Here is a 23,954-nt window from a genome sequence, read left to right as displayed (position 1 = left end):
ACGGGAGAGGCCACAACAGTGAGAGGCCCGTGTACCGCAAAAAAAAAAAAAAAAAAAAAAAAAAAAAAGAAAAAGAAAAATTCTTTGGAGGAATGCACAAATGAACAGAAGGGCTAGGGAAGGAGTCTGGAAGAGTGAGGTTCCCAAGGTCAGGGCTGGGAGGGGCTGAAAGGGTATACACAGATGGGGAAACTGAGGCCCAGAGAGGGGCAGGGCTTGGCCTGAGGTCAGCGGCCAAGTCCATTGAGACCCACATGTCCAGCACCCCTTGCACACTCCCACCATTCCGCGCCCCAGAGGAAGATACAACCACAGATGGTACAGACGAGCAGGTTGTCCCAGGTGACGGTGTGAGTCACCCCACTCAGGATGGGGAGGCAGAAGGGGTTTGCTGGGTGACTATGTGACACCCCACCGACACTTCCAATCCACACATGATCTAGGCCTGGCCTCCTGGCTCTAGAATCTATGAGGAGACTACATTCAGGACACATGAGGACAGGGCACACGCTGAGGGTGGGGGCTCTGACCTGCCTGCTCTGCTCGGGGGTGGGGAGGGGGCCCCCTGAATGGCCTGAGAGGAATATGTGGCCCCAAGGGGCATCGGGAAGAGGCTTGGAACCTCAGAAAGTCCCGCCTTCCCCCATCCTCTTATATTCCCCATCTTCACGGTTGCCCCAGTGTCAGAAACGGTGAGAGGAGGTGGGGGCTGGACCAGGAGGAGGAGGGGACGAGGTGCACGTGATCGCGTGTGTACAGGTGGTGACAACGTGGCTGTGGATCTGACTAACAGGGCATCCTGAAGTGTCTGCAGCCAAGTATGTGAAAATGGGGTGCCCTTGTTAAAAAAAAAAAGTGCTTGTAAAAATTAAATAGGAGGGGCTTCCCTGGGGGTGCAGTGGTTGAGACTCCGCCTGCCAATGCAGGGGACACGGGTTCATGCCTGGGTCTGGGAAGATCCCACATGCCTCAGAGCGGCTGGGCCCGTGAGCCATGGCCGCTGAGCCTGCGCGTCCAGAGCCTGTGCTCCGCAATGGGAGAGGCCACAACAGTGAGAGGCCCACGTACTGCAAAAAAAAAAAAAAAAAAAAAAAAAAAGAATAAAAGAGGGGTGTCAAGATTATCTCTGAACTTCCTGGTAGCCAGGGCAAAAGGGGAAATTGGTACGTTACAGTGCCTAGGTAGGCATGTTTTCTAGGGGGTCATGCCTGTTTGTAACAGTGTCTCTGAATACGTGAGGGTGCGTGTGTTAAGTGACAATGAGAAGGGAGAGACAGACTGTCAGGGGGTTAAACAGTGGTGAGCTTCCTGGTAGCCAGGGCAAGAGGGGAAATGGATACATTACAAGGTCTCCTTAGGCATGTCTTTGTCGGGGTCATGCTTGTGTGTGATAGTGTCTCCCAGCAAATGAGTGTGAGGCAAGGGGAATAAAAGCAGACACAGAGTCTCTGAGAGTAAAATAGCTATGAGTTTCCTGGCAGCCAGGGTGAGAGAGGAAATCAGAGCTAAAGAGTACATTTAGTGTATCCTCACCAGTGCGTGCCTGCTTCCGACAGTGGCTCTGACTGAGTGCAGGGGTGTCTGAGTGTGTGTGGTGCGGAGTCACAGAGCTGCAGGTGGGAGATAGTTCTGAGCTCCCTGGAAGCTATGGCAAGAGGGGAAATATGCTGACTTTGAGCCTGGTCAGCCGTGTGTGGAGAGGTCTGGTCCAGGGGCTCAGAGGGGGCAGTGTCTGGCGACCAGGCGCACACGGCTGTCCTCGGCGGGGCTCCAGGGCCGGGCGTAGCCAGCATGGGGGAGCAGCAGCCAGTCCTGAGTGCCATCGGGGCTGATGAGGCGCCGGGCCGCCAGCAGGTAGTCCCGATGGAGGGCCAGTGATGGGCAGGGGCAGTGGCTCGGCGCCCACACATACTCGAGGGCCCGCAGTGGCGAGCGGTTCTTGTAGATGAGCTGCACCCGCACCTCATATCGGGTCTCCTGGGCCTGCCGGACGCGGCCCAGCACGCGGGCCCGGAACACTGCGGGCAGGGTGGTGCTGAGCCCGGCTGGACGCTCCACCCCGGGGCCCATCCACACACCCCTTTCCAGACGAGGGAACTGGGGGTCAGGTGGGGCATTGGGGGCCCTTGGGGACTGTGGTCAGCTGAGGCCTGGGGTAGGGGTCAGCTCAGGGATCAGTGAGGGGTTAGGAGTCAGATTAGGGCAAAGGATCAGATCAGGGAGTCAAATGAGGGTCAGGAGGGGTCAAGCTGGAGGCAGGTCAAGGAGTGAAAGGCGAAGTCAGACCAGGGTCAGAGGTCCGCTGGATAGGGGTCAAGTTCAGGTCAATTAGGGGCCAGGTGAGGGATGGGGTCAAGGGCCTCTCACCAAAGTCGCTGCCGCAATAGTGGAGCAGCCGGTGGGCACGACCGCGGGTGTCAGGGCAGGGTGGGCAGGGGTCTGCGGGGGCAGTGCAGTCAGGGGCGCAGGCTTTGCCTCCCTGCTCGCCCCCGCCCAGGCTGTCCCCAGCTCACCTGGGGTGTGGCCTGGGGTCCGTGGGGGGATAACAGTGGGGGCAGCGGGAGAGTCAGGGGACCGAGGATCTACCTCCCGAGGCTGCGGCTGCCGCAGGGACCAGCCCTGGGCCTGAGCCTGCGCCTGGAAGGGGCCATAGCGCTCCCGGGGGAGCCAGAACTCGAACTCAACGCCGGGGTTGGGCTCCTGCAGGAGGACCTGGGCGGCGGGGGTGGGGGGGGGTGTCACATACTAGAGAGCTGCCCTCGGACCTGATGGCCCAGCGTCCCCCAACACACACTCTACCCAGCCCTTCCCCGCCCCGACCCCTGCTTCCCAACGGATTCTTTAACCCCACACGCCCAGACGTCCTCTCAGAGGCCCGCCCGCACCTGCAGGAGCAGGTCTTCGGAGGTGGGCCCGGCGGCGCGCAGCGTCTCCTCTGACCCTGTGACGCGGGTGTAGACCACGCGGGTGCCCGCTGCCTCGTAGGTCCCGGGAGGGCTGACCGCCCAGTTCCCGTTGAACACGTAGCGCCCGTCGTCCCCCATCAGCGCTGCAAGGGAAGGGTCAGCCCGGGCTCCCCGGAAGCGGCCCCGCCCGCCTCCCGACCCTGTTGCCCGCCTTTCCGCTGGATTCGGGCGGCCAGCAGGGCACCTCCTCCCTCGGACCCTGCGATACCCAGGTGGTTCCGGCTCCGGTGGGCGGCGCGGATGTGCCTGGCGCCCTCAGGGATCAGGGTCACGTTCCAGTACCCAGCGAAGGCACCTGGGCGGGAGGGAAGGAGGGCGTTGGGGAGCAGGTGGGTTGTATTTGAAGGATGATTTGAGGATTAAGTGGGATACTGCGGTAAGAAGGTTAGCCAAGGCTCTGGTACTCCGAAAACGCTTCCTAAAGGATTGGAGTTACGATGATTATCACTTAAGTGCGGCAGCAAAAGAGTTAAACCCCGTCTGTTCTGGGAAGGGCGGGACAATCTGGCAAAGACCAATCAGAATGATGAGCGAGGGGGGCTGGGCCGAAGACTGCCCAATCAGCGCGGGACGTCTTAAAGGGCCCGCTCTGGGAGAGCGCGAGGACGGGGAGGGCGGTCACCGGCATCCCGGAACACGCGCTGCACGAAGAGGCACGAGTCGTTGGCGCCGCCGCAGCGGCCGCAGCGGTCTTCGCGGGCATCCGAACCCAGCAAACCGTCACAGCCGGCCCTCTGAAGGGGTGGGGAGGGCACGCGCGCTGTCAGACGGCCCCTGCCGTCGAGGGGCTGGGGCCCATGGAAGAAGGCAGGACCAAGAACTAAAAGGATGGAACCTGGGGGGCGGGCCCTAGTGGGAGGAGGCTGGGGATGAGGCCTACTGATAGGTGGGGCAGGGAAGGTCGGGGACTCGGTAGGGGGCGGGGCCTATGGAAGAGGGCGGGACCAGGAACTTAGTGAATGGGGTCTGGGGGCGGGGCCTGGAGGGAAGAGGCCGGGTGGAACCTAGAAGGGACGGGGATGGGGGCAGGGCCTGGAGTTCTTACCAGGCAGCGGCCAGCCACGCAGAGTCCCTGGGTACCCGGGCTGCAGGGGGTACCGTCCAGCACACGGCCGAAGCTGTGATAGAAGTCGTGCCCCTCCGCCAGGCAGTTGAGGTCGCACTGGTTGGGTGCTGGGGATGGGAGGAGTCGGTGGGAGTGGGGGACATATCTGAGTTCCAGCCCCCTTCCTGCCAGTCTCCCCTCAGGCAGCCATCCTCTTGGGCAGATGAGGCCCAGAGACTCAGCCAAAGCCACACATGGAGGCTGAGGCAGAGCCAGGACTGGAACTTAGGCATTCTGCTTCCCGTTCGCTGGGACTGTCCCAGGCAAGTATCCTGGGCCTGCACTCATTCATTCATTCATTCATTCATGTTAAGTCCTAATATTAGGGGCCCACTATTAACATCATCACCCATTCTTCACTCATTCTTCCATACGTTCATTCCACAAACACTCATCGAGCACCTACTATTTTCCAGACAATGTTCTAGGCTCTGGGGTACAGAGGTGGGCAGAACTCACTCGGCACTTGGGCTCTGCACCCAGCAGGTGCCCCCCCAAAAGTATTTGTCCAGTTCTGACTGAGTCCTGCATAGCCTGGGTATGTTGCTGGTCCTCCCTGGGACTCAGTTTACCCCTCTGCCTGGCAGTGGGGCATAATGGACAGTCTGACCACACCCCAGGCCCACAGACCTGATCCCTGCTCCCCCTGCTCAGGCTCCCTCTGGCTCCCGACTCCCTGAGTCTGGCTGGGAGACCCAGCCTGGAATAGAGCCTGAGCTGACCCTGGCGGGCCCCTGCGGGGGTGAAATCACGGCAAGTTTCCGCCAATTCTTAGGGTGAAGGAAAAAAAAAATCTGTGAGGTTGACGGTTGGAACTTTCTCCATTCTAGGATTTTCTTATCTGTGTCTACCCCCACCGTGGCGTCTGAAGCTGCCTGTTTCCCTTAAATCTGGAGGCGCACTGCCCCAGGCACACAATTATATAACTCGCTATTTTCAGCTCAGTGCAGCAATATTTCCTGCTACTGGTGTAAGTTTGAGAAATGTTGGCCTCTGGATACAGCTCCCAGTAAATCCTCAGCTTGGTGTTCGACCCTGTGCAGAATAGACCCTGCCTCCTTCTGCCCCTCTTCACAACTCACACTTGCTTTCCACCCTTCACTTCACCAACTCCTACATATCCCTCAAAGCCCCAGTGCCAATGCCCCTTTCTTGCACCCCTCCAAGTCCCCCTTCCTTCTTAGCAGGCACTTTTCCCTGCCAGCTCTGAGAGAGCTGGACTAACTGGAGCATAGGCTACTCACCACCGTAGAAGGGAACCCATTGGTAGGTCTTCTGGGTGCCCAGGACAGGGTGGCCATTGTAGAGGGCGCATTGGAGGTCTCGGAAGGGCACGGCCCCTGGGGGACACTCCTGGGGACAGAGATCGGTGGAGCAGAGGCTGGGACAGCCCCGGGGATGCCCAGAGAATCTGGCATGGTGGCAAGGATATCTGGGGGCATGAGTGGGGAAGCAGGAGGGCTTCAGGGAGAACTCAGTCTGGGGGGTGGGTGGATAGAACTTACGGGCAGCTGGCAGAGGCGGTACTCGTGGGTGTCCCCCCAGCACAGCACTTCCCTGGGAAACCTTCGAGGAGCAGGGTGGCCAGACTGCGGTCAGCACCTCCAGAAACCCTTCCCCAGAGCCAGCCTGCCCACCCATCCACCCCCGCTAACCCCACCCACATTCCAGCTGGATTAGCGGGATTAAAAGGCACAGCATGTGTGGGCAGGCTGAGGGTGCGGCCAGGGGCTGGGCCAGCCTGACAGGAGAGGAGGGGCAGGGACCCCCTCCCATCCCACCCAGCCGAGTCCCAGGAGCCTCCTCACCGGATGCATTGCCGGCTGCGCACGGAGAGCCCTCGCCCGCAAGAGCTAGAACAGCGGCTCCAGGAACCCCATGGAGTCCACTCACCCGGACCCTACTTGGGGAGATAGAGGCAGAGTCAGCCTGGAAGGGAGGCTGGTGGCCCCCACACTGCCAGCCGGGTTCCCATGCCCGCTGCCCCCTGGGCTCATGTCCCCCTTTACCTGAGCGTTGCCCCCCAAACCACAGTTCAGGAGGGTCCACAGCAGGAGCAGGAGGTTCCGGAGGGGGCGTGGTCTGGGGGAGAGGAGGGGGCGCAGCAGTGGGGGGGCCAGCAGGCCAGGGGTTGCACCCCAGCTCTTCCCTGACTGGCTGTGTGATTTTGGACAGTAACTCAACCTCTCTGAGCCTCCCTTCTCATCTCTGAAAAATAAAGTCATAATAGAGCCCACCTAATAGGAGAGTTTTGAGGGGTTCATCAAATTAGGTGAGGAAAACGGGGGCCACAGAGCCCGGTCTGGAGAGAGAAAACTCAAATAATTATTATTAGTTGTTTACTGTCTATGATGCACGTAGTAGGTGCTCATTCAGCGTCTGATGATGGAAGGAATCGGTCCAGGAGCGTGCACAGGTGTCTCCAGGGTCCTAGGGCCCTCCCCACTCTCCCCACCATCTTTGCTCCTACCTTCCGGTGTGGCCAGGGGCCAGGTGCTCCTCTTCCCCCCGCCTCAGTTTCCCCATCTGTGCAGTGGGGACCAGCTGGGCACAGTCCAGGATTCTATGGGACCTTGCAGAGGGTGTGGCTGGTGGTGGCTGGGTCTGGTGCCTGGCAGAGCTCCCCCCACCCCACCCCCGGGCGGGCCCCAGCCTCCAGGGCCCCCTCAGCTCCCAGACCTGCAGCAGCCAGGAGCTCCTGGATGGGGGGCGGGACGGGGCAGGGTGACCTGGCCCTGGTCCAGTGGGTGCCTCATGGCCTCATGTGGAGAGGGTGTGGGATGGAGCCCCAGAGCCGCCTGCAGAGGGAAAGGGGCCGCCAATGAGGGTGACGCAGGGAAGAAGGAGGCGGCCGTGTGGGGGCGGGGGAGAGGGTGGCTGGGAGGCTTTGCCTCCCTGGGCCTCAGTTTCCCCATCTGTCAGGGGAAGAATGAAGTCACTTGCCATCTCCACCCTCCCCATGACCATGGCATTGGTGGAGAAAGTAGCGGGCTAGGGCCAGGGAGCCCAGCGGTCAGCAGTGCCCAAAGGACACGGAGGCCATGCTAGAGGGCTCCAGTCCTGGAGGTCCCGGGCAGCGGATGGGGGAAGGCAGGGCCCCACTGGATGTTCTCGAGCAGCAGTGTCCCTGGGTATCAGGCTCTCCTGGCTCTGACATTCAAACCTGGGGCACCATGGGTCTGGGGCCAAGGTGGCTCCAGATGCTGAGAACCTGGGGGTCCCCCCGCTCTGACCAGAGCTGTGAGGCTGGCTGAATCTCTGAACCCGAGCCCTGGCTGGCCCAGGAAGCAGGAAGAAGTCCGGGTTGGAGAGCAGAGGCAGGGGAGGGGGCTTGACCCTGGGACACCCGCTCCCCTCTTAGCACTGGCTTGTGGGGCGGGGGTCTAGGTGATGCAAAATGAGGAGCTTGAGGGATCGCCATTCCCACTCTCCAGAGCCCCCCGCCCGAGGAGCAGGACACACCCCCCGTTTAGGCTGCAGTCCTGACCCTCGGGGTGATCTCAGGGCAAGCCACGCCTCTGGACCTCAGTTTCCCCAGGAGGAAGTGGGGATGAGCTTTCTCCCACCCTGGGGGTTGCTGCCCCGTCACCCCTCAGCTTAGGGGCGGGGAGAAGACTGCGGCCGGGATAGTGGGGGGTAGGGAGAGGGACTTACCGGCTACGTAGAGCCCCGGCGGCGCGTCCAGGCTCCCGGGCGGCCCGTGGGCGAGCGGAAGCGGCGGGGCCCGCGAGGAGGGGCGGGGGGAGCCCGGGGCGGCCCCTCCCACCCGGCCTCCCAGGGCGCGCCCCGGCCGGGGTCCAGAGGGGCGGCGGCGCCGTGCGCCCCCGCGCGGCCGTTGCGCGCCCGGGCGCCGATCTGCGGCAGGGGACTGCTCCGCACGCGCCGTGTCCGACCGTCCGCGTCCCGGTGACCTTGGGAAGCCCAGGGCGGGGGAGCCACGCGGGGACTGACCGCCCTTACCCCCACCTCGGGGCTGCTATTCCGGGCGCCGCGCTCAGGGCCCGGGAATGTGAGCGAACCTAGGTCGCCCTGTTGAGGCTCCAGGAGGGCGCTGCCCTCTCCCCACCGACGCCCAGATCGCGTCCCCACGAAGGTTCCCTGTCCTGGCCACGACCCCTCCCCAAATCCCTCTCTCTACCACTCCCTCAAAGTCACCCTACTCAGGAACCCGCGCGCCTGGGTTCAGGTCCTAGGGTTCCCGCCCCAGGTCCCGACCACCCCCAGCGCAGGGCCCCAGAGCACTGGGGAGAAGCTCAGTCCCAGGGGCCTGGCGTGGGGGGCGGGGAGCCCCCTCCCAGCCCGGCGCATTCCCGGGCGCTGCTGTCACCAGAGGACGCGCCCCACCCCGCCTCCCGCCTCCCGCCCTCCCTTCCCGGCCCCAGGCTGCAAGCCGTGGCTTCGCAGCTAGACCCGGGTCCAGAAGGTCCCCCTCCCACGCGACTGTGGCCCCACCCTCCCCGACCTCAAGTTCCCCATCCGGGCAATGGGGCCGGCGGGGGTCTCCACAGCGACAATTCCAGGTGGATCTCAGCTCTTTGCGTGAACGGGCAAGGACAGGTTGCCCAGGGCTCCCCACCATCAGCCCTTTCCCCGGTTTAGCATCTGCGCGCCCCCCGCCCACCCCTCATCCCCCGCCCAAGCAGGGACGCAGCAGGCGCCCTCCGCTCGCCCCCTCCCCTGGCTCCTAGCTGTGGCCCCAGGATGCTGCCTGGCGAGCGGGTTGAGGAGATGGGGGCACCAAGGGGGGCGATGGGTGGACAGCTCTTCTGCTCCCTGGGCTCGGCCCAGGCTCAGCTTGAGTGCCCGCTTCTCCTGGGAGCCCGCAGTGGGGTGTTCCAGCCCCGACCACAGGGAGGACGTACCGCCGGTCCAGCTCTGTCTGTCCCCCAGCCTGGAGCAGCTCAAGGCAGGGCCATCCAACGCCATTCATTCATCCAACACTTACTGAGCATTTACTTTGTGCCGCTACAGCTGTGAATCCGGCTAGTGAGGGGAGACAGTGCTCTATGAGGGCACCATGCTACCTTCCCATCAGGACTTTCTGCAATAATAACCCAAGCCCACTGCAGATGGGGTGGGGGGCCAGGAAGGCCCTCACGCAGGAGGTCATTGCCTCAGGGAGGTGGGGGAAGGGCAGCCCAGTCTGCCTGGAACAGCACATGCAAAGGCCCTGAGGCTGGAAAAGGGAATAGGGACAGTGGGAAGGTTGGGGTGGGTGGAGCCAGTAGCCAGCCTGGGGGTGGGAATGTGGTCAGAGAGGGGCCAGGGGGATGGCAGCCATGGGAGGTGGGAGGGGGTGCTCTGGTTTGGGAACAGCTGCCTCTGGCTGTCATGGGGGCAGGACAGGGGACCTGGAAAGCAGTGGGGAGGCAGTGGCAGGCATGCTGGGGTCAGGGGCTGGGCTGGGGGCGTGGGGGGTGGGGAGGGCACTGGGTGGCTCCCAGCTGTTTGGGAGTGGAGTCTGCAGGCCTTGGGACAGATCCCATGGGGGAGGCACTGGGAGGAGGCAGGTGGGAGCTTGGCTGAGCAGCCAGTGAGGGGAGGCGCCCCATTCCCTGCGGGGTGGGGAGGCACAAGTCCGGAGGTCACCTGAGGATGGGTCTAGGGTGAGTCAAGGAGAGGCTGGGAGTCCAGGGGCCGCGTCTGGCTGGAGATGGACATGTGGGCATCCTTTGCACACAGGGGTGTTTGGAGTCATCGATGAGGTCATGGGGTGAGAGTATGGACAGAACGGAGACTGGGGCCTGAGTGTCAGAGGCCGGGGTGGGCATGGGGTCCCCCAAGGTCGCAAGAGGATGGGTTTCCGGGAGGAGAAGGGGCAGCCTGAGTGGGTAAGATGAGGATAGAGCATGGACCAGTGGCCAGCGGGTCAGCATCAATGAAGGCAGTGACCTTGACAAGGTTCAGCCTGGGGGAACAGGACTCGAGAGAGGGGCAGGAGAGAGAGGGGGATGGTGAGGGCAGGCACCCTCTGCAGAGCAGCTACTGTGTGCTGAGCTGGGGCCTGGGGCCTGGGCGGCATCAGAAAGAAATCAGGCTTGGCCAGGAGCGCCACCAAGTGGACAATCTCATCCCCCGCACCGCCCCCCCACCATGTGCCTTATGCCCTAAGCCCCAGTCCACCGCGCTATGCAGGGTGTGCATACAGCAGGCAGTGTGCCCTGCAGGAAGGTATACAGAAGGCACTGTACCCTGCAAGGAGTGTATATACCAGGCATTGTGCTCTGCAAAGAATGCATACAGCAGGCGCTGTGTCCTGCATGAGCATATACAGCAGGCATTATGCTTTGCAGGCAATGTATGCAGCAGTCACTGCATCCTAGACATGCATACAGTAGACACTTGGCCCTGCAGGGAGTGTATACAGTAGGTAGTGCACCCTGCAAGGAATGCATTTAGTAGACACTGAACCTCCCAAGGAGTGTATACAACAGTCAATGTAGCCTATAGAAAGTGTATACAGAAGTCACTGCACCCTGCAGGGAGGGTATACAGAAGGCACTATGTCCCACAAGGAGTGCATACAGCAGGCACCATGTTCTACAGAGAATGTCTACAGCAGGCATTGTACTCTGCAGTGAGTGTATACAGCAGGCACTGAGTCCTGTAGAAAGTGCATACAGCAGTCCCTGTGCCCTGCAGGGACAATACACAGCAGGCACTGGGTCCTGCAGGGAGCGCATACAGTAGGCACTGTGCCCCGCATGGGGGCCCTAACGCTTATGGGATGGCCACATGGGGCTGGGGTGAAGGTGTGGAGTCCTGTACCCACCCATGCCCCCTCTCCCCAGTCTTTGTCGCCCTGCAGGTCTCCAGCCTCCCACCCCCATGCAGGAGATAACTCAGCTGGATTCAGCAGATCCCCAGAGGAGGCGGAGAGCTCAGCTCGAAATACCTGCTGCAGGTGGAGGGGTGGTTGTGAGGTTTGGAGGCTCCAGGTGTGGTGGCATCTCACCCCCCACAACTCATGCCCTGGTCTGAACTCAGGCCCAGGGGTCGGCAGGGTCCCCCTACGCTGAGCTCCGGCCTGGACCCCATCCCTGACGCTGGGCCTGGACAGGATCAGGCCAAGTGGACATGAGTCCTGATGGATGTGGGTCAGCCTAGGCTCCCTCTGTGGTATCACAGCCTTGAGCCTCCCCCTGCCCCCCTCCCCAACTCCCTATGGCCTCCCACGATCCCTCAGGCCTGGGCACGCGGTCCACAGGATACTCCAGTCTCCTGTGAAGATGGGGTGGGAGGGGTCCTGCAACCCCAGAACCCGGGTCTCTGGAGCTGCCCAGCTGTCCCTGGTCATGAGCATGAATGGAGCAGGATCGGGGACCCACCATGGCCAGGGTCGCCCATGTCAGCTGGGATGGTAGTTTTCTCCACCCCAGGGAGAAGCCAACAGAAGCAGGAAGCGGAAAGGGCGAGATTTCTGAGACGGTTGTTTCAGTCCCTGGATCAAGCTGCACCTGAAGCCATCCATCCATTATTTTTCACTTTAGCAATTTGGAGTTTCTGTGACTTGTTATCAGGAGGTCCTCTCTAATAGGGAACAGCATCTTCTTCATCACCCTCACCCACCCCGGACAGGTCCTGTTTCTTAGGCCACTGATCCTGTGATGGAGTATTTCACCTCTACGCATCACCACCACCTTGGAGGCCTCCATATCTGATGTGACATCCCCAGCTGCCCCCGTGAGAGGAATCCTCACCCCCGCCTCATGGGTCGGGATGCTGGGGGGCAGAGGGGCAGAGTCACACACAGTGAGATTTGGAGGGCCTGGGATAGCTTCACAGTCACATCCGAATGGGTGTCCTGAGCTCCTTTTGAGGCAGGGGGTTGGGGGGACTTGCCTGAGTGGGGAGATGCTTGAGGCAGGACCTGGAGAATGAAGGGGAACCGGACGGAAGAGGGTGTGAGGGAGAGGGTGTTCCTGGCAGACAGAACAGCACGTGCAAAGGCCAGGGGGCCAGAGGAGCAGGGTGAGGACCAGCCCAGTGAGGAGGCCTGGGTAGCTGGAGAGCAGTGAACATGAGGCCAGAGGGGGCAGGGGCCTCGCATAGTGTGGGGACCGGGAGCATGGGAAGGTTATTCAGAAACGGCAAGAAGTGTCAGGTGAGAAGGAAAAGTTATGCATGATCTGATGCCATTTATATAAAAGGAAAAGTACCTATGTTAGCATAAACTCAGACAGGAAGTGGACAGGAATAAACCCTCATGGTTGAGCACGATGATCTCGGCAGGGGGGCGGGGGTTGGGGTGAGTTTGAGTTACTGCCTTTAAGGTTTTAATTTATTGTAGTCTTTTAATTCTCTTTTTTAAAGAGAATTTTTATTTTGGAATAATTTTAGATTTACAGAAAGTTGCAAAGATATGACAGCAAGTTTCTGTCTATCCTTTGTCATCAGTAGTGTAATGTCACACCCCCCCCCACACACACACACAGGATGTCCGTGTCCTGGTCCTGGGACCTGTGACGTGTCACTTCACGGGGCAGAGGGGACTTTGCAGGTGGGATTAAGGCCCCTGGGATGGGGAGGTCCCTGGATTCCCCGGGGGCCCCAGCATCATCACAGGGTCCTTATAAGAGGGAGGCGGGAGGGTCAGAGGCAGAGAGAGACGGGAGATGCTGCGCTGCTGGCTGTGAGGATGGCGGAGGGGCCGCGAGCCAGGGATGCGGCGCCTCTAGAAGCTGGAAAAGGCGGAACCGATGCTGCCCTGGAGCCTCCGGAAGGACCCGCCCTGCCCACGCCTGGATTTTAGGACTTCTGACCTCCAGAATGTGAGGTGATAAATGTATGCTTTCCTAAGCCACCAAGTTTGTGTTAATTTGTTACAACAGTCATAGGAAACAATGACTATTTGTCACATCTAAGGAACTCACGTTGGTATATTATGATTACTAATTGATAATATTAGTAATTACCATCACTATTGACCAAATTCCAAACGTTATTTGGATTCCACAAGTTGCTGCTTTGGTTTTTTTTTTCCCCAACTAATTTCCTTTTTCTGCTCCAGGATCTCATCCAGGAGCCCACATGACATTGAGCTGCTTCTCTCATAATTGCTCAAAAGACCCAAGCAGATGAAATACAGATTATTCCTGTGGAAATCTGGCTGGTTCTGATGGCACCCAGTACTTTGCATGCACTGGAGTCAATCAATGTCCCCAAACAGAGGTTGAGAAGGCATCCAGCTGAGGACACTGGGGGAAGAGTGTCCACTCGGAGGGGCAGCACCCACTCAGGACCCTGAGGATGCCCACCCAGCAGGCAGGGTCTGAGGCAGCTGTGGGAGGGTTCGGACTTTCCCAAGGCCCCCCAGCAAGTGGGTCAGCACCTACACGGGACATAGCAAGGAAATGCACAACTGTCTCTTCCATGGAGCCCCAGTCCTGTAGGGGAGAAGTCAGCGAACTAGCAAGGAAATGGCATGATTACAGGTTGTGAGGGTACCGCAGAGGGACTCAGAGGGTGTGGGGGGCCCTTGCCTGGGTCCCAGAAGATTAGAAGGAGCTCCTGGACAAAAACTGGGGGGTGGGGAGCCCTTTGGGCAGCGAGAATGGCATGTGCAAAGGCCCTGAGGTTGGGATGAGCTTGGTATGGGTTCTCAGACCAACAGAGAGGCCAGGGTGGCTGGGCCAGGGTGAGCGAGTGGGTGTGTGGGAAGGCCATGGGGGCCCACTAGCAGGCTTTGGATGTGATCGATTTGGTTCTGGAAGGCTTCTTGCTGTCAGGAAGAGGCTGGACTGTCCCTGAGCCCCACAGCATGCCCTGAGTCCAGCTCTCAGCCAGCCCCTGGTTCTGTGAGCCTCTGAGGGCCCAAACACATCGTGTTTGGCCCGACCTGGCCATAGCTGTCCTTAAAGCTCCTGACCCAGGGCCCTGGCTGGTCCTGAGCATTGTGCCAGGGAGGCCCCATGTGGTGTCTTCAGTTCCATCTCCTCCTCTGGATCATCCTTGGGCTCCCCTGCCAGGCATCTTGAAGGCAACGTCCCCAAAACTGCACTCTGGATCTCCCCTCCCTGACCCTGTGTGCCGCCCCACACCCTGGCTGTGGACATGTGTCCTAGTGTCATGGGTCAAAGGGGAGAAGTTGGAGTGGCTGAGCCCAGGCTCTGTTCCACTCTGGGGGGGCATCAGGCCCCTCAGAGCTCCCCACCCACATACCTTCCTGTCCCACATTTCACTCCGTCGCTCTCCGAGCTGCAGTTGGACCATGTATGGGAGCCATTCCAAGCTGGGTGTGCAAGACAATTAATGTCCAAGGTGGAGGCCCCGGCCAACGGGGGCCGGATGCCAGGGCGCCCCTCGTCCTCCCCTCAGTCCTGCTCTTCAGATCAACTCACGGCACTAAACCCTTGCTTCAGGGTCTGCTTTTGGCGGAGGCTGGACTAAGACAGGGGAGGAGAGACAAGCTGCCGGTGTCAGTCTCCTGCTGGCCTGGACCACATCAGCGAGAGGGAGTAGACAAAGGGGATGCGGGGGGCTCTGAACTGAGTCTTTGGCACCGGGAGGAGGAGGAGCCTCAAAGGAGAACCAAAAAGATGTAACAAGAAAGGTGGGAGAATAGCCTACAGAGAGGTGTCCCAGAGGACACGAGGGGACAGAGCTTCTAGAAGGAGCCAGTGACAGTGGGTGCTGAGAGGCGGAAGAGGCAAGGGGCAAGGTTTGTTCCCGGAGGATGGAAGCTCAGGGAACGTGGCACCCAGGTCCCCACAGCCCCAGCTGGGCCGGTCCTGAGGCAGTGGGCACCGCAGTCACGAGGTGGCCTCCCCGCCTGCTCTGCTCACGGGGCCCGTCCCTGGGGACCTGCGAGGTCTGGCCGAGGGCTCCCGAGTACAGACGGGCAGCAGGGAGTCCACTGTGTTTCAAAGTCCAGGAGGCAGGAGAGGGACCCAGGAGCTGGGCTGAGTCACGCCTGCCCGCCTGCTCCCGCCCCAGTTCTGGAAGGAGGGGGCTGCACCACCGCGGAGCCGGCACCCAGCCCGCCCGCCAGCCTCCCGAGGGAGGCCCCCCAGGGTCCCGCCCGACCGCTGCCTCAGCAGCCGCCCCCTCCACCTGCGGCAGGTATTTTGAGCGAGGCTCCCCAGCCCTTCTCCTGGGAAATCTGCTGAGTCTGGGGAGTTATCTCAGGTCAGGGAAAGAACAGACTGGAGACAAATCCAGCCTCTGGCCTGGAGCACGGGGGCGCAGGGGACTGCGCGGCCAGGCTGGGGCTCCAGCCCACGACCACCCCGGCCTCCTGAGCCCTGGGCAGGGGTCGGCATGGGAGGGCCAGGCAGCCCCACTGAGTTCCCCCCTCAACGCCTGCCCCTTTGCAAAACTGCGATCCTGTGCTTGCTACACACACTAGGCTTCAGTTTGCTCATCTGTAAAATGGGGGTATTAGCTCCCTAAGCCTGTGGTTTTTTGGGGGGTAGGGGAGCTAAAATGGTTTTCACTTTCTGATTGTGGCAAAATATACAATCACACAAAATTCACCATCTTCACCATTTTTAAGTGCGCGGCTCGGTGGCACTGAGCACATTCACATGGTTGTGCAACCACCCCCACCATCATCTCTAGAACTTTCTCATCTTCCCAAACTGAAGCTCTGTCCCCATGAAACACTGACTCCCCGCCCCTCCCCCAGCCCCTGGCCCCCACCATCTACTTCCTGTCTCTCTGGATGTCACTCCTCTAGGACCTTCTGTGAGTGGAATGACACGCAGCGTGTCCTTCTGTGTCTGGCTTCTCTCACTGGGCATGATGTCCTCAAGGTCCATCCACATTGTATCAAGTGTCAGAACCTCCTTCCTTTTTAAGGCTGAATAATATTCCACTGTATGGGTGGAGCACGTTTTGTTTATCCCTCATCAGTCGATGGACACCCGGACTGTTTCCACCTTTTGGCTGTTGTGAATAAAGCTGCTATGAACATCTAAGGTTTTCCTTTTACTATAAAGTTTTTCCATTCTAGAGTGCTGGGGGAGGGCATCCCTGCTCGAGGGGGCGCAGGCTGGGAATGGGATGGCTCCCCAGCCCCGTGGAGGAGGTTCAGCCAGGAAAACAGCGGGCTGCCGGGAGATGGGGGCAGAGCTGGTGTCTGCAGAGGGTGTCAGCTGACAGCCCTGCTGTGAGGCACTGGGCCAGGAGCTTTGGGTTTCTTTCCCCCAGGAGGCTTCTGGGGGTCCAGTGGGCTCAGCTGCCTACTGCAGCGTGAGGGCTCCTCCTGTGCTCCCGTAGCCCCCGGAGGAGAGGCATGGGGGGCAGTACTGGGGGGGCAGGGGCTCCAGACGCACCAACCTGCACTCCAGGCCAGGTTTGGCCACAGTCTGGCGGCTCTGGCCTGCATGTCTCTTCCTGAACCTCAGTTTCCTCATCTATAACACGGGGCTAAGAAGAGCACCGACCTCTGGGATAAGCCACTGCCTGGAAGGGGTCTGGCTTTCCGACGTTGGCCTCCAGAACCCGCCCAGACCTCCGGCTTTGGTTAATTCTGGGTGATCTCCTCTCCACCGTTTCCTGAGGGCCGGGCGGGTCTGTCTTGGGCACTAGTGCTGAACAAATACCTGAATTAGCAGGAAGCAGAGGCGTGCCACTGAGAAGGACCTGGATTCCTGCCTGCCATTGTGGATTCCAGGGCGACAATGATGTGACAGCTCAGACCCCCGGGCCCCCCAGCTGCCTTCCTTCTGTCACACCGCACCCGGTTCTCATTAGCAGAGGACTCGGGCTCCCCCGGCCGCAGCCAGCTGGCCCCCTGCACTGGCCTGGAATCCTTGGCCCTGGTGCTGAGGCCGGCCCCCCACAAAGGTACCAGAGGATGGCTCCATCCAATGCACTGGGGCCCCCTCAGAGTCCCCCATGCCCTGGGTGCCCCCATTTGACATGCCAGGCAGACACGTGACAACGCAGAAGGTGTTTCCTATCCCTGGTGGCTTGGCTGGGCTGAACTCCGAAATCTGGTCTCTGGAAAATTCCGAGGCCTGATTCCAGCCCCACGGAGCCCTGCTAACCCCTCCCCGTTCATTGTGTTATGTAACTTTTGGGGATTAATACCGAGGCATCCAGAGGCAGCTGCCTGGATTCACATCCAGCACTGTCCCTTCCTGGCTGGGTAAGTGACTTAACCTCCCTGGGCCTCAGTGTGTTCATCTGTAAAATGGGGACAAGGCCAGTTCCTGCATCTCAGAATCGGTGAAAGGGTGACTTGAGACAATACAAAGAAAGAGCCGGGAACCGAGTCTGGGGAACAGCTCAGAGATGCTCCCATGGTTCCCGGGGGGGCCCAAGCCTGCCCACTTGTTCTCCATCCCCTGCCTCTCTCTGGCTGCCCAAGCCAGGAGTCACAACCCCCAGTGTCTGTCCATCAGTACCCAGATCCTGCTCCTTCTAACCACTGAGTGTCCATCATATACGCCAGCCTTCCAACCCAGCAGTGCCCCTCTGGGCTTCACTCCCCTCCCCACCTCCCTGAATCCTGCTGTGGCTCCCTAGTGCCAAGATGATCAAGCCTCGTGCGTTATCACATGGGGCCCGGGGACCCACCTGCCAGGAGGACCCACAGTCACACGTATTCAGGACGACTAGACTCAAATCTCAAGCGCACTCCGGGGAGAGCCCTGCCAAGCCCTCCCTCCCACCCACCCTTCCCCTCGAGGCCTCGAGAGAATGAGACTATCCCTCTGACCTCAGTCTCCTGCTCAGAGAGATGGGCGCGTTGACAGTTCTCAGCTTGGCGGGAGGCGCAGGATTGGAGGAGCAAGCGAGCTGATGGCGCGCGGGACTGGCGCTGGGCTGGCGTGCAGGGTGCCGGCGCCGCTCTGGTCCCTGGAACTCCCGCCAGCCCCGCGTCCCCGCACGCCCAAGAGCCCCCACGCGCCCGCCCCCTCCCGCGCTGGCCGCCCCGAGCGTCTGGACTCCACCCCTCCCCCCTCGGCCAATAAGACGCGTCCAGGCAGCGCGCGGCCCCCAGAGCAGCGCCGCGCGCGGTGGTCCCGGCCGAGGCTGCGCCAGTGCGCCCGCCCGCCAGGCTCCCGGGAGGGATGGAGCCCGAGCCGCGGCGGCAGCGGCGGCGGCGCAGTTGCCGCCCGCTGGTCTCCGTCTTCCTGCGCGACCCGAGCTCGGGGCGCGTGTACAGGCGCGGGAAGCTGATCGGCAAGGTGGGGACCCCGGCACCCCCCAGTCCGCTGGCGAGGGGTCGGGCCGGGCAGGGGTCCCGGCGGGGCGGGGCGCGTTCGGGCGATCGCGACCGCAAAGGAGCCAGCGTGCGCCCCGGCTTTTGTCTCTGCGTGTGTCGCGTGTCCACGCGAGTTTGGGGCTGGCGTGGGTGGACTGGCCCGGGTCTGCGATGTACCCGCTGTTCTGCGTGCATCGTGTGGCGGGAACCGGTGTCGGGCACGTTGCGCTGTGTTGTGGGTTGTGTGTCTAGGGTGTGGGTGTGCGCCCGAGTGTTCTGCGACTTGGAGCCTTGGTGCGGACCCAGGCTCTGTTGTGTCGTCCCTGTGCGTGTGTGTCTGAATGTGTCATAGGTCTCTGTTTTCTGTGTTCGGGCGTTGTACCGTGTGTCCGGGTACTGTGTTAGGGTCCGTGGGCTCTATATATCCAGGTGTGGATGTGTCTGTGTGTCTGTGTCCGTGTGTCTTCGTGTACTTCTGTGTGTTGTATTGCCTTGGGTATCCAGGTATGAGGATGTGAGCTATGCATCCGTGCGTCTCAGGGGTGTGTGTGTGTGTGTGTGTGTGTGTGTGTGTGTGTGTCTGTGTGTGAAGGGGCCATCTGTCCCCACACCTGTGTGCCCCGAGCTCGTGAATCGCCTGCCCCGCAGGGCGCCTTCAGCCGCTGCTACAAGCTGACCGACATGTCCACCAGCTCCGTGTTTGCGCTCAAAGTGGTGCCTCATGGTGGTGGCGGGGCTGGACGGCTGTGCCCCGGCGACAAGGTAAGCCCTGAGCATCAGTGCCCAGGGGCCCTGTGACCAAATCGGGTCCGCAGAGACGTCCCTGCCCTGGGGTGGGGAGCACGCCGGTGGGGGCATGGGTTGTGTGTGTGTGTGTGTGTGTGTGTGTGTGTGTGTGTGTGTGAAGGGGCCATCTGTCCCCACACCTGTGTGCCCCGAGCTCGTGAATCGCCTGCCCCGCAGGGCGCCTTCAGCCGCTGCTACAAGCTGACCGACATGTCCACCAGCTCCGTGTTTGCGCTCAAAGTGGTGCCTCATGGTGGTGGCGGGGCTGGACGGCTGTGCCCCGGCGACAAGGTAAGCCCTGAGCATCAGTGCCCAGGGGCCCTGTGACCAAATCGGGTCCGCAGAGACGTCCCTGCCCTGGGGTGGGGAGCACGCCGGTGGGGGCATGGGTACCTCGGGTGTGGGCACCTGCTGGGTGTGTACACGTGGGACCCCGCCCGCAGGTGGAGCGCGAGATCGCCCTGCACAGCCGCCTGCGACATCGCAACATCGTGGCCTTCCACGGACACTTTGCTGACCGTGACCACGTGTACATGGTGTTGGAATACTGCAGCCGCCAGGTGCCCAGGGGGCGGGGCCAAGAGGGAGCCATGCCCCGCCCCCGCCCCCAGTCTGCTGTGCTCATCTGTGTCCCCCCCCATGTCTGTCTCTCCTTACCTGTTTCTACCTGTGACCACACTAGGCCCACCTGTGCTCACCCTTAATGCTCTTGTGCCCACCTGCCCACCCAGAGGCTCTCTTGACTCACCTCGGCACACCTGTGCCCACCTGTGCCCCTCCTGCACTCAGCCAGGCCCCACCTGCCCACACCTGGCCTCACCTGGGCAGTCCTGCCCCCCTTCCCCAGGCCCGGGGCCCTTGGGGCCACTCACGTGGTGCAGCCCAGAGCCCAGATGTCCAACAGACAGGAATGCCTGTTCCTGAACCCACTGGGACTTAGCTGTACCATCATAGACCCCTTGAACTCCCTGAGCCCACTTAAGTACACCTGAGCTCTCCTTTGCCCAGAATGTACCCACCTTGGCTTCATCTCTTGCCGAAAAGCTCACTGTGGCCCCCTCGGCCCATCTGAGCTCCTGTGTTCCTCCTGGGGCTCAGAGCTCACCTCTGCCTGTCCCACAATCAGCCACATCCACCTGGGCCCAGCTGAATTTACCTTTGCCTTCTTGGGCCCCGGAACCCACTGTGCCGCCTAACCTGAGCTCACCTGTGTCTCCTCGGCACTGGCGCTGCACCTGCCGGTCCCCTGCAGTCACTGGCCCACGTGCTGGAGGCGCGGCAGACGCTGACAGAGCCTGAGGTGCGTTACTACCTGCGGGGCCTGGTCAGCGGCCTGCGCTACCTGCACCAGAGGCGCATCGTCCACCGGGACCTGAAGCTCAGTGAGGGCGGGGAAGGGGCCTCGGGGGCGGGGGCGGGGGCGGGGGCGGGGCGAGGACGGGGATTCCACCCTCACGCCATGCTCCTCCCCCTCCTATCCCCCGCGCACCCCGCCCTGGCAGGTAACTTCTTCCTGAACAAGAACATGGAGGTGAAGATCGGGGACCTGGGGCTGGCCACCAGGTTGGGTCCGGGAGGCCGCTGCCACAGGTGACCGGGAGGCTCTGAGCGGGCTCTCTGGGTGGGTGAGGGTGGGCCGGCTCTGGCCCCAGCCTTCCTGAGCCCCCGTTATGCCCCCCAGAGTGCTCTGTGGGACCCCAAACTTCCTGGCCCCGGAGGTCGTGTCCAGAAACGGGCACTCCTGCCAGTCGGACATCTGGGCTCTGGGCTGCGTCATGTGAGTGGCCCCAGAAGCCCCGGGCCTGGGCAAGGGGGGCAGGACTGCCCAGCTGGGGCCAGGTGTGGGCAGGTGGGAGCGGGCACCGGCAGGTAAGGACAGGTGTAGGCATGTACAGGGGAGGTTGAGTGGGGGCACAGGCAGGTTTGAGCAAACACAGGACCAGTGTGTGCAGCTGGGGGGCAGGCGGGAGCACACACCTGCCATCATCTGAGCGTGCAGGTATGAATAGGGCATATGGCGGGATGGCAGTTTTGAGTGTTCACAGAGGTGTGGACAGGTGTGTGCAGGTGGCAGATACACAGGCAGATGAGGGCCTGTGTACAGGTATGAGGCATATGCAGGAGTTGAACAGGTGTGAGCATGCATAAACTAAAACTGGAAAGGTCTATGCAGGTGTGTCCAGGTATAACCCAGGAGCAGGCAGGTGTACAGACAGGTGCTGGTGTCTCCTGAGCAGACAGGAATGGCCAGGTGGGAGCAGATGTAGGGCAGCCATGAGAAAGTGGACGTGACGTGGGTACGGAGTCAGGAAGTGTGGGAAGGTGTGGCCAGGTGTGCACAGGTAGGTGTGAGCCAACCCTGGATGCCCAGGACAGATGCAAGCAGGCACCCAGGTTCCCGCCCCCGACCCGGCCCAGGTACATGGTGCTGACTGGCGCCCCTCCCTTCGTGGCGGCACCCTTGTCGGAGATGTACCAGAACATCCGAGACGGCCGCTACCCCGAGCCTGCACATCTGTCCCCCAATGCACGCCGCCTCATCGCCCGCCTGCTGGCACCCAACCCGGCCGAGCGGCCCAGCCTGGACCACCTGCTGCAGGATGACTTTTTCACGCAGGTGTGGGGTGTCAGCGGGTCGGGGCTGCCCTTCTCTGGGGCGTCTCAGCAGACCCAGCTGTGGGTCAGGACCCCCAGCTAGCCCAGGTACTCAGGAGCGGCGTGCTGACGCCCAGCTCTCCACTCCAAAGGGCTTCACCCCGGACCGGCTGCCGCCCCACTCCCGCCACAGCCTGCCCATCTTCTCCATCCCCCAGCCTCTGGGCAGGCTCTTCCGGAAGGCGGGCCGGCTGCTGCTGCCCCAGTGCCGGAGGCCTCGTGAGTACCGCCCCGCCCCCTCACCTGCTGCTACCTGTGCCCCGCATCTCACACACCTGTCCTCCTCCCTACCTGCTCTGAAATGTCACCGCCACGGCAGAGGCGGATGTCGGTGGCAGAGGTCCCGCCCTGCATGGGGTCAGGCTCTGCGCCACCCCCCCCACCCCAATCCTCGTGCTTCCTGCAGGCCCCTTCACTCCTAAGGAGGCCTCAGGTCCAGGAGAAGACGGCCCTGACCCTGACTCCATGGAGTGCGGTAGTGAGGTGAGGGCGTGGGGAGGGGGGCGTGGTGGGGAATGTGGAGGGCATCCTCACAGGGAGGCCGGGTAGAGGGAGAAGCCGGGGGGTCTTCGGGGGGGGGAGGCCAGAGCCCCCAAGCCCTGCTGCCCCCTCCCCAGGCCTCCCTGTCAGAGGGAGGGGCTCCGTGCCCCGGGCGCCCTGTCCACCTGCTCAGCCAGGGGACCCTCAGCAGCGACCCGGCGGGTGAGCAGACTCTCCATCCTAGGTGGGAGCTGTGGGCAGGAGTGAGCGTCGAGAAGTGGGGGGCAAAGATCCTTCCTTGCCAGGATCGCTTCCCCTGTCCCGGCCTCAGTTTTCCCACCTGTAAAATGACAATGATGTCTGGAATCCTTCTGGGGTGAAAATAGGATTTTCCCGGATGTGGGAGTTTGGGGCGGGGCTGGTTGGAGGGGCCCTGGCCTGTCTGTCCCCCACAGAGATCTGTCTCCCCCAGGGCCCCAGGGGAGCCCGAGGCAGGAGGTAGAGGCAGCCATCAGGAACCTGCAGCTTTGCCTGGACTCTGGCTCCCCAGGTAGGAGTAGCACAAATAGCTGAAGATTGTATTACAGAGTTCCAGCTTCTCCTGTGGCCCAGCTTCCTGGGCCACTGGATTTTCCCAGGGTTTCCATTATTGCCCTTTTTCTCTTCTGCAATCCAATCTAGGATCCCACATGGCCTTGAGCGATTTTTATTTTTGAATACAAAAAATGTTTAATGAAATAAAGCAAAGCCCTACAGTGTTTTGGACCTTACAAGCGTTTCAGATTTATTCATTTCCAGAGGCAGCTGTGATCCCAGGGTCCCCCCAGTCCTCCCCGCTCAAGGCAAGAGTTGTTTTTTCTTTTTCTTTTTTTTTTTTGGCCGCGTGTGAGATCTTAGTTCCCCAACCACGGATTGAACCCGTGCCCCCTGCAGTGGAAACATGGAGTCTTACCCACTGGACCGCCAGGGAAGTCCCAAGAGTTGGTTTTTTATTCCTTGGACTTTACTCTCCATGTCCTGTGCCTCTGCCGTCCTTCCGCCCGCCCCTTCCAGGACCCCTGCTCACTTCATTTCATCCTGTGCCAGCCATGCGGGACCCCCCAGGAGAGCAGCGGCCCATCCTCTGGGCCCCCAAGTGGGTGGATTATTCCAGCAAGTATGGCTTCGGCTACCAATTGTCAGACGGAGGCAGTGGTGTCCTGCTTCGGGATGGCACCCACATGGCCCTGTGCCCCACAGGGGGGTAAGTTGTGGAGTTCCTATCCCCCTGGGAGGCCAGGCCCTCCTCCCTGCCTTTCTTCATTCACTCCTCACAGATTTATTAAACATCTACTGTGCACACCTACAGGCGCTTACTGCCTGGTGGGGGAGAACAATGCTAAACAAATGAATTACTAAGTTGATTTCAGGTGGCAGTTTTCTGAAGGAAATGAAGCGGGTGAGGTGACAGATTGGGGAACTGGAGATGACTCTCAACAGAGTGGTTGTGGAAGGAGGGGCTTTCTGAAGAAGTGACGCTCAGGCGAGACAGGAATGATGAGAGAGAGTCTGTCAGGAACAGCATCTGAGGCATAGGGAACAGCATGTGCAAAGCCCCCGAGATGGGACTGAGCATGGTGGGTTTGAGGAATGGCAGGGAGAGGGGGAGGACATGAAGTCACAGAGCCTCACAGGCCACTGTTGGGGTTAGGGCGGGAAGGAGGGGTCAGACTCACACTTCTTTTTTTTTTTTTTTTTTTTTTTTAATTAATTAATTTTTGGCTGCGTTGGGTCTCCGTTGCTGCGCACAGGCTCTCTCTAGTTGCAG

General features: G+C 61.1%; 2 protein-coding genes across 9 annotated transcripts in view; one reads left to right on the top strand and one right to left on the bottom strand.

The window, feature by feature from the left end:
• Positions 1-61: 61 nt before the first annotated feature.
• Positions 62-7,786, bottom strand: ADAMTSL5 (ADAMTS like 5). Of its 8 annotated transcripts, none has more exons than XM_055081671.1 (13): positions 7,726-7,786; positions 6,751-6,869; positions 6,542-6,643; positions 6,081-6,279; positions 5,880-5,971; positions 5,577-5,637; positions 5,316-5,424; positions 4,012-4,139; positions 3,589-3,700; positions 3,175-3,261; positions 2,886-3,049; positions 2,368-2,712; positions 62-2,018 (listed from the first exon to the last, which is right to left on the bottom strand). In XM_055081671.1, the coding sequence occupies exons 2-13, from the start codon at positions 6,825-6,827 to the stop codon at positions 1,530-1,532; spliced, it is 1,965 nt and encodes a 654-aa protein (XP_054937646.1). In that variant the 5' UTR covers positions 6,828-6,869; positions 7,726-7,786; the 3' UTR covers positions 62-1,529. The 8 variants fall into 8 exon arrangements, with proteins under 8 accessions (XP_054937646.1, XP_054937641.1, XP_028356615.1 ...); XM_055081672.1 differs by lacking the exon at positions 7,726-7,786 and having other exon boundaries at positions 1,610-2,018; positions 2,368-2,439; positions 2,514-2,712; positions 6,751-6,984; XM_028500829.2 differs by lacking the exon at positions 7,726-7,786 and having other exon boundaries at positions 1,610-2,018; positions 2,368-2,439; positions 2,514-2,712; positions 6,081-6,153; positions 6,751-6,982.
• A 10,306-nt stretch (positions 7,787-18,092) lies between these two features.
• Positions 18,093-23,954, top strand: part of PLK5 (polo like kinase 5 (inactive)) — a 7,711-nt gene continuing 1,849 nt past the window's right edge. Inside the window, 13 exon segments of the mRNA XM_028500850.1 lie at positions 18,093-18,209; positions 18,875-18,988; positions 19,456-19,572; positions 20,265-20,394; positions 20,515-20,602; positions 20,694-20,789; positions 21,431-21,629; positions 21,760-21,886; positions 22,074-22,150; positions 22,285-22,369; positions 22,620-22,697; positions 23,234-23,346; positions 23,349-23,390. Coding sequence (XP_028356651.1) covers positions 18,093-18,209; positions 18,875-18,988; positions 19,456-19,572; positions 20,265-20,394; positions 20,515-20,602; positions 20,694-20,789; positions 21,431-21,629; positions 21,760-21,886; positions 22,074-22,150; positions 22,285-22,369; positions 22,620-22,697; positions 23,234-23,346; positions 23,349-23,390 — 1,383 coding nt within the window.

Source organism: Physeter macrocephalus, chromosome 2 (genome assembly GCF_002837175.3).
Source record: "Physeter macrocephalus isolate SW-GA chromosome 2, ASM283717v5, whole genome shotgun sequence".
NCBI lineage: Eukaryota > Metazoa > Chordata > Mammalia > Artiodactyla > Physeteridae > Physeter > Physeter macrocephalus.
Note: the sequence above shows the minus strand (reverse complement) of the source record. Positions and strands in the feature narration are given on the sequence as shown.

What these genes read in the sequence shown, in the direction of transcription:
- ADAMTSL5 (XM_055081671.1), bottom strand. Translation starts at nt 6,827, where the DNA reads ATGAGGCACCCACTGGACCAGGGCCAGGTCACCCTGCCCCGTCCCGCC. An exon ending in GCGTGGCTGGCCGCTGCCTG is followed by an intron (nt 3,701 to 4,011) that starts GTAAGAACTCCA and finishes CCACCCCTTCAG; the next exon opens with AGGGCCGGCTGTGACGGTTT. An exon ending in CCGAAGACCTGCTCCTGCAG is followed by an intron (nt 2,713 to 2,885) that starts GTGCGGGCGGGC and finishes CCCGCCGCCCAG; the next exon opens with GTCCTCCTGCAGGAGCCCAA.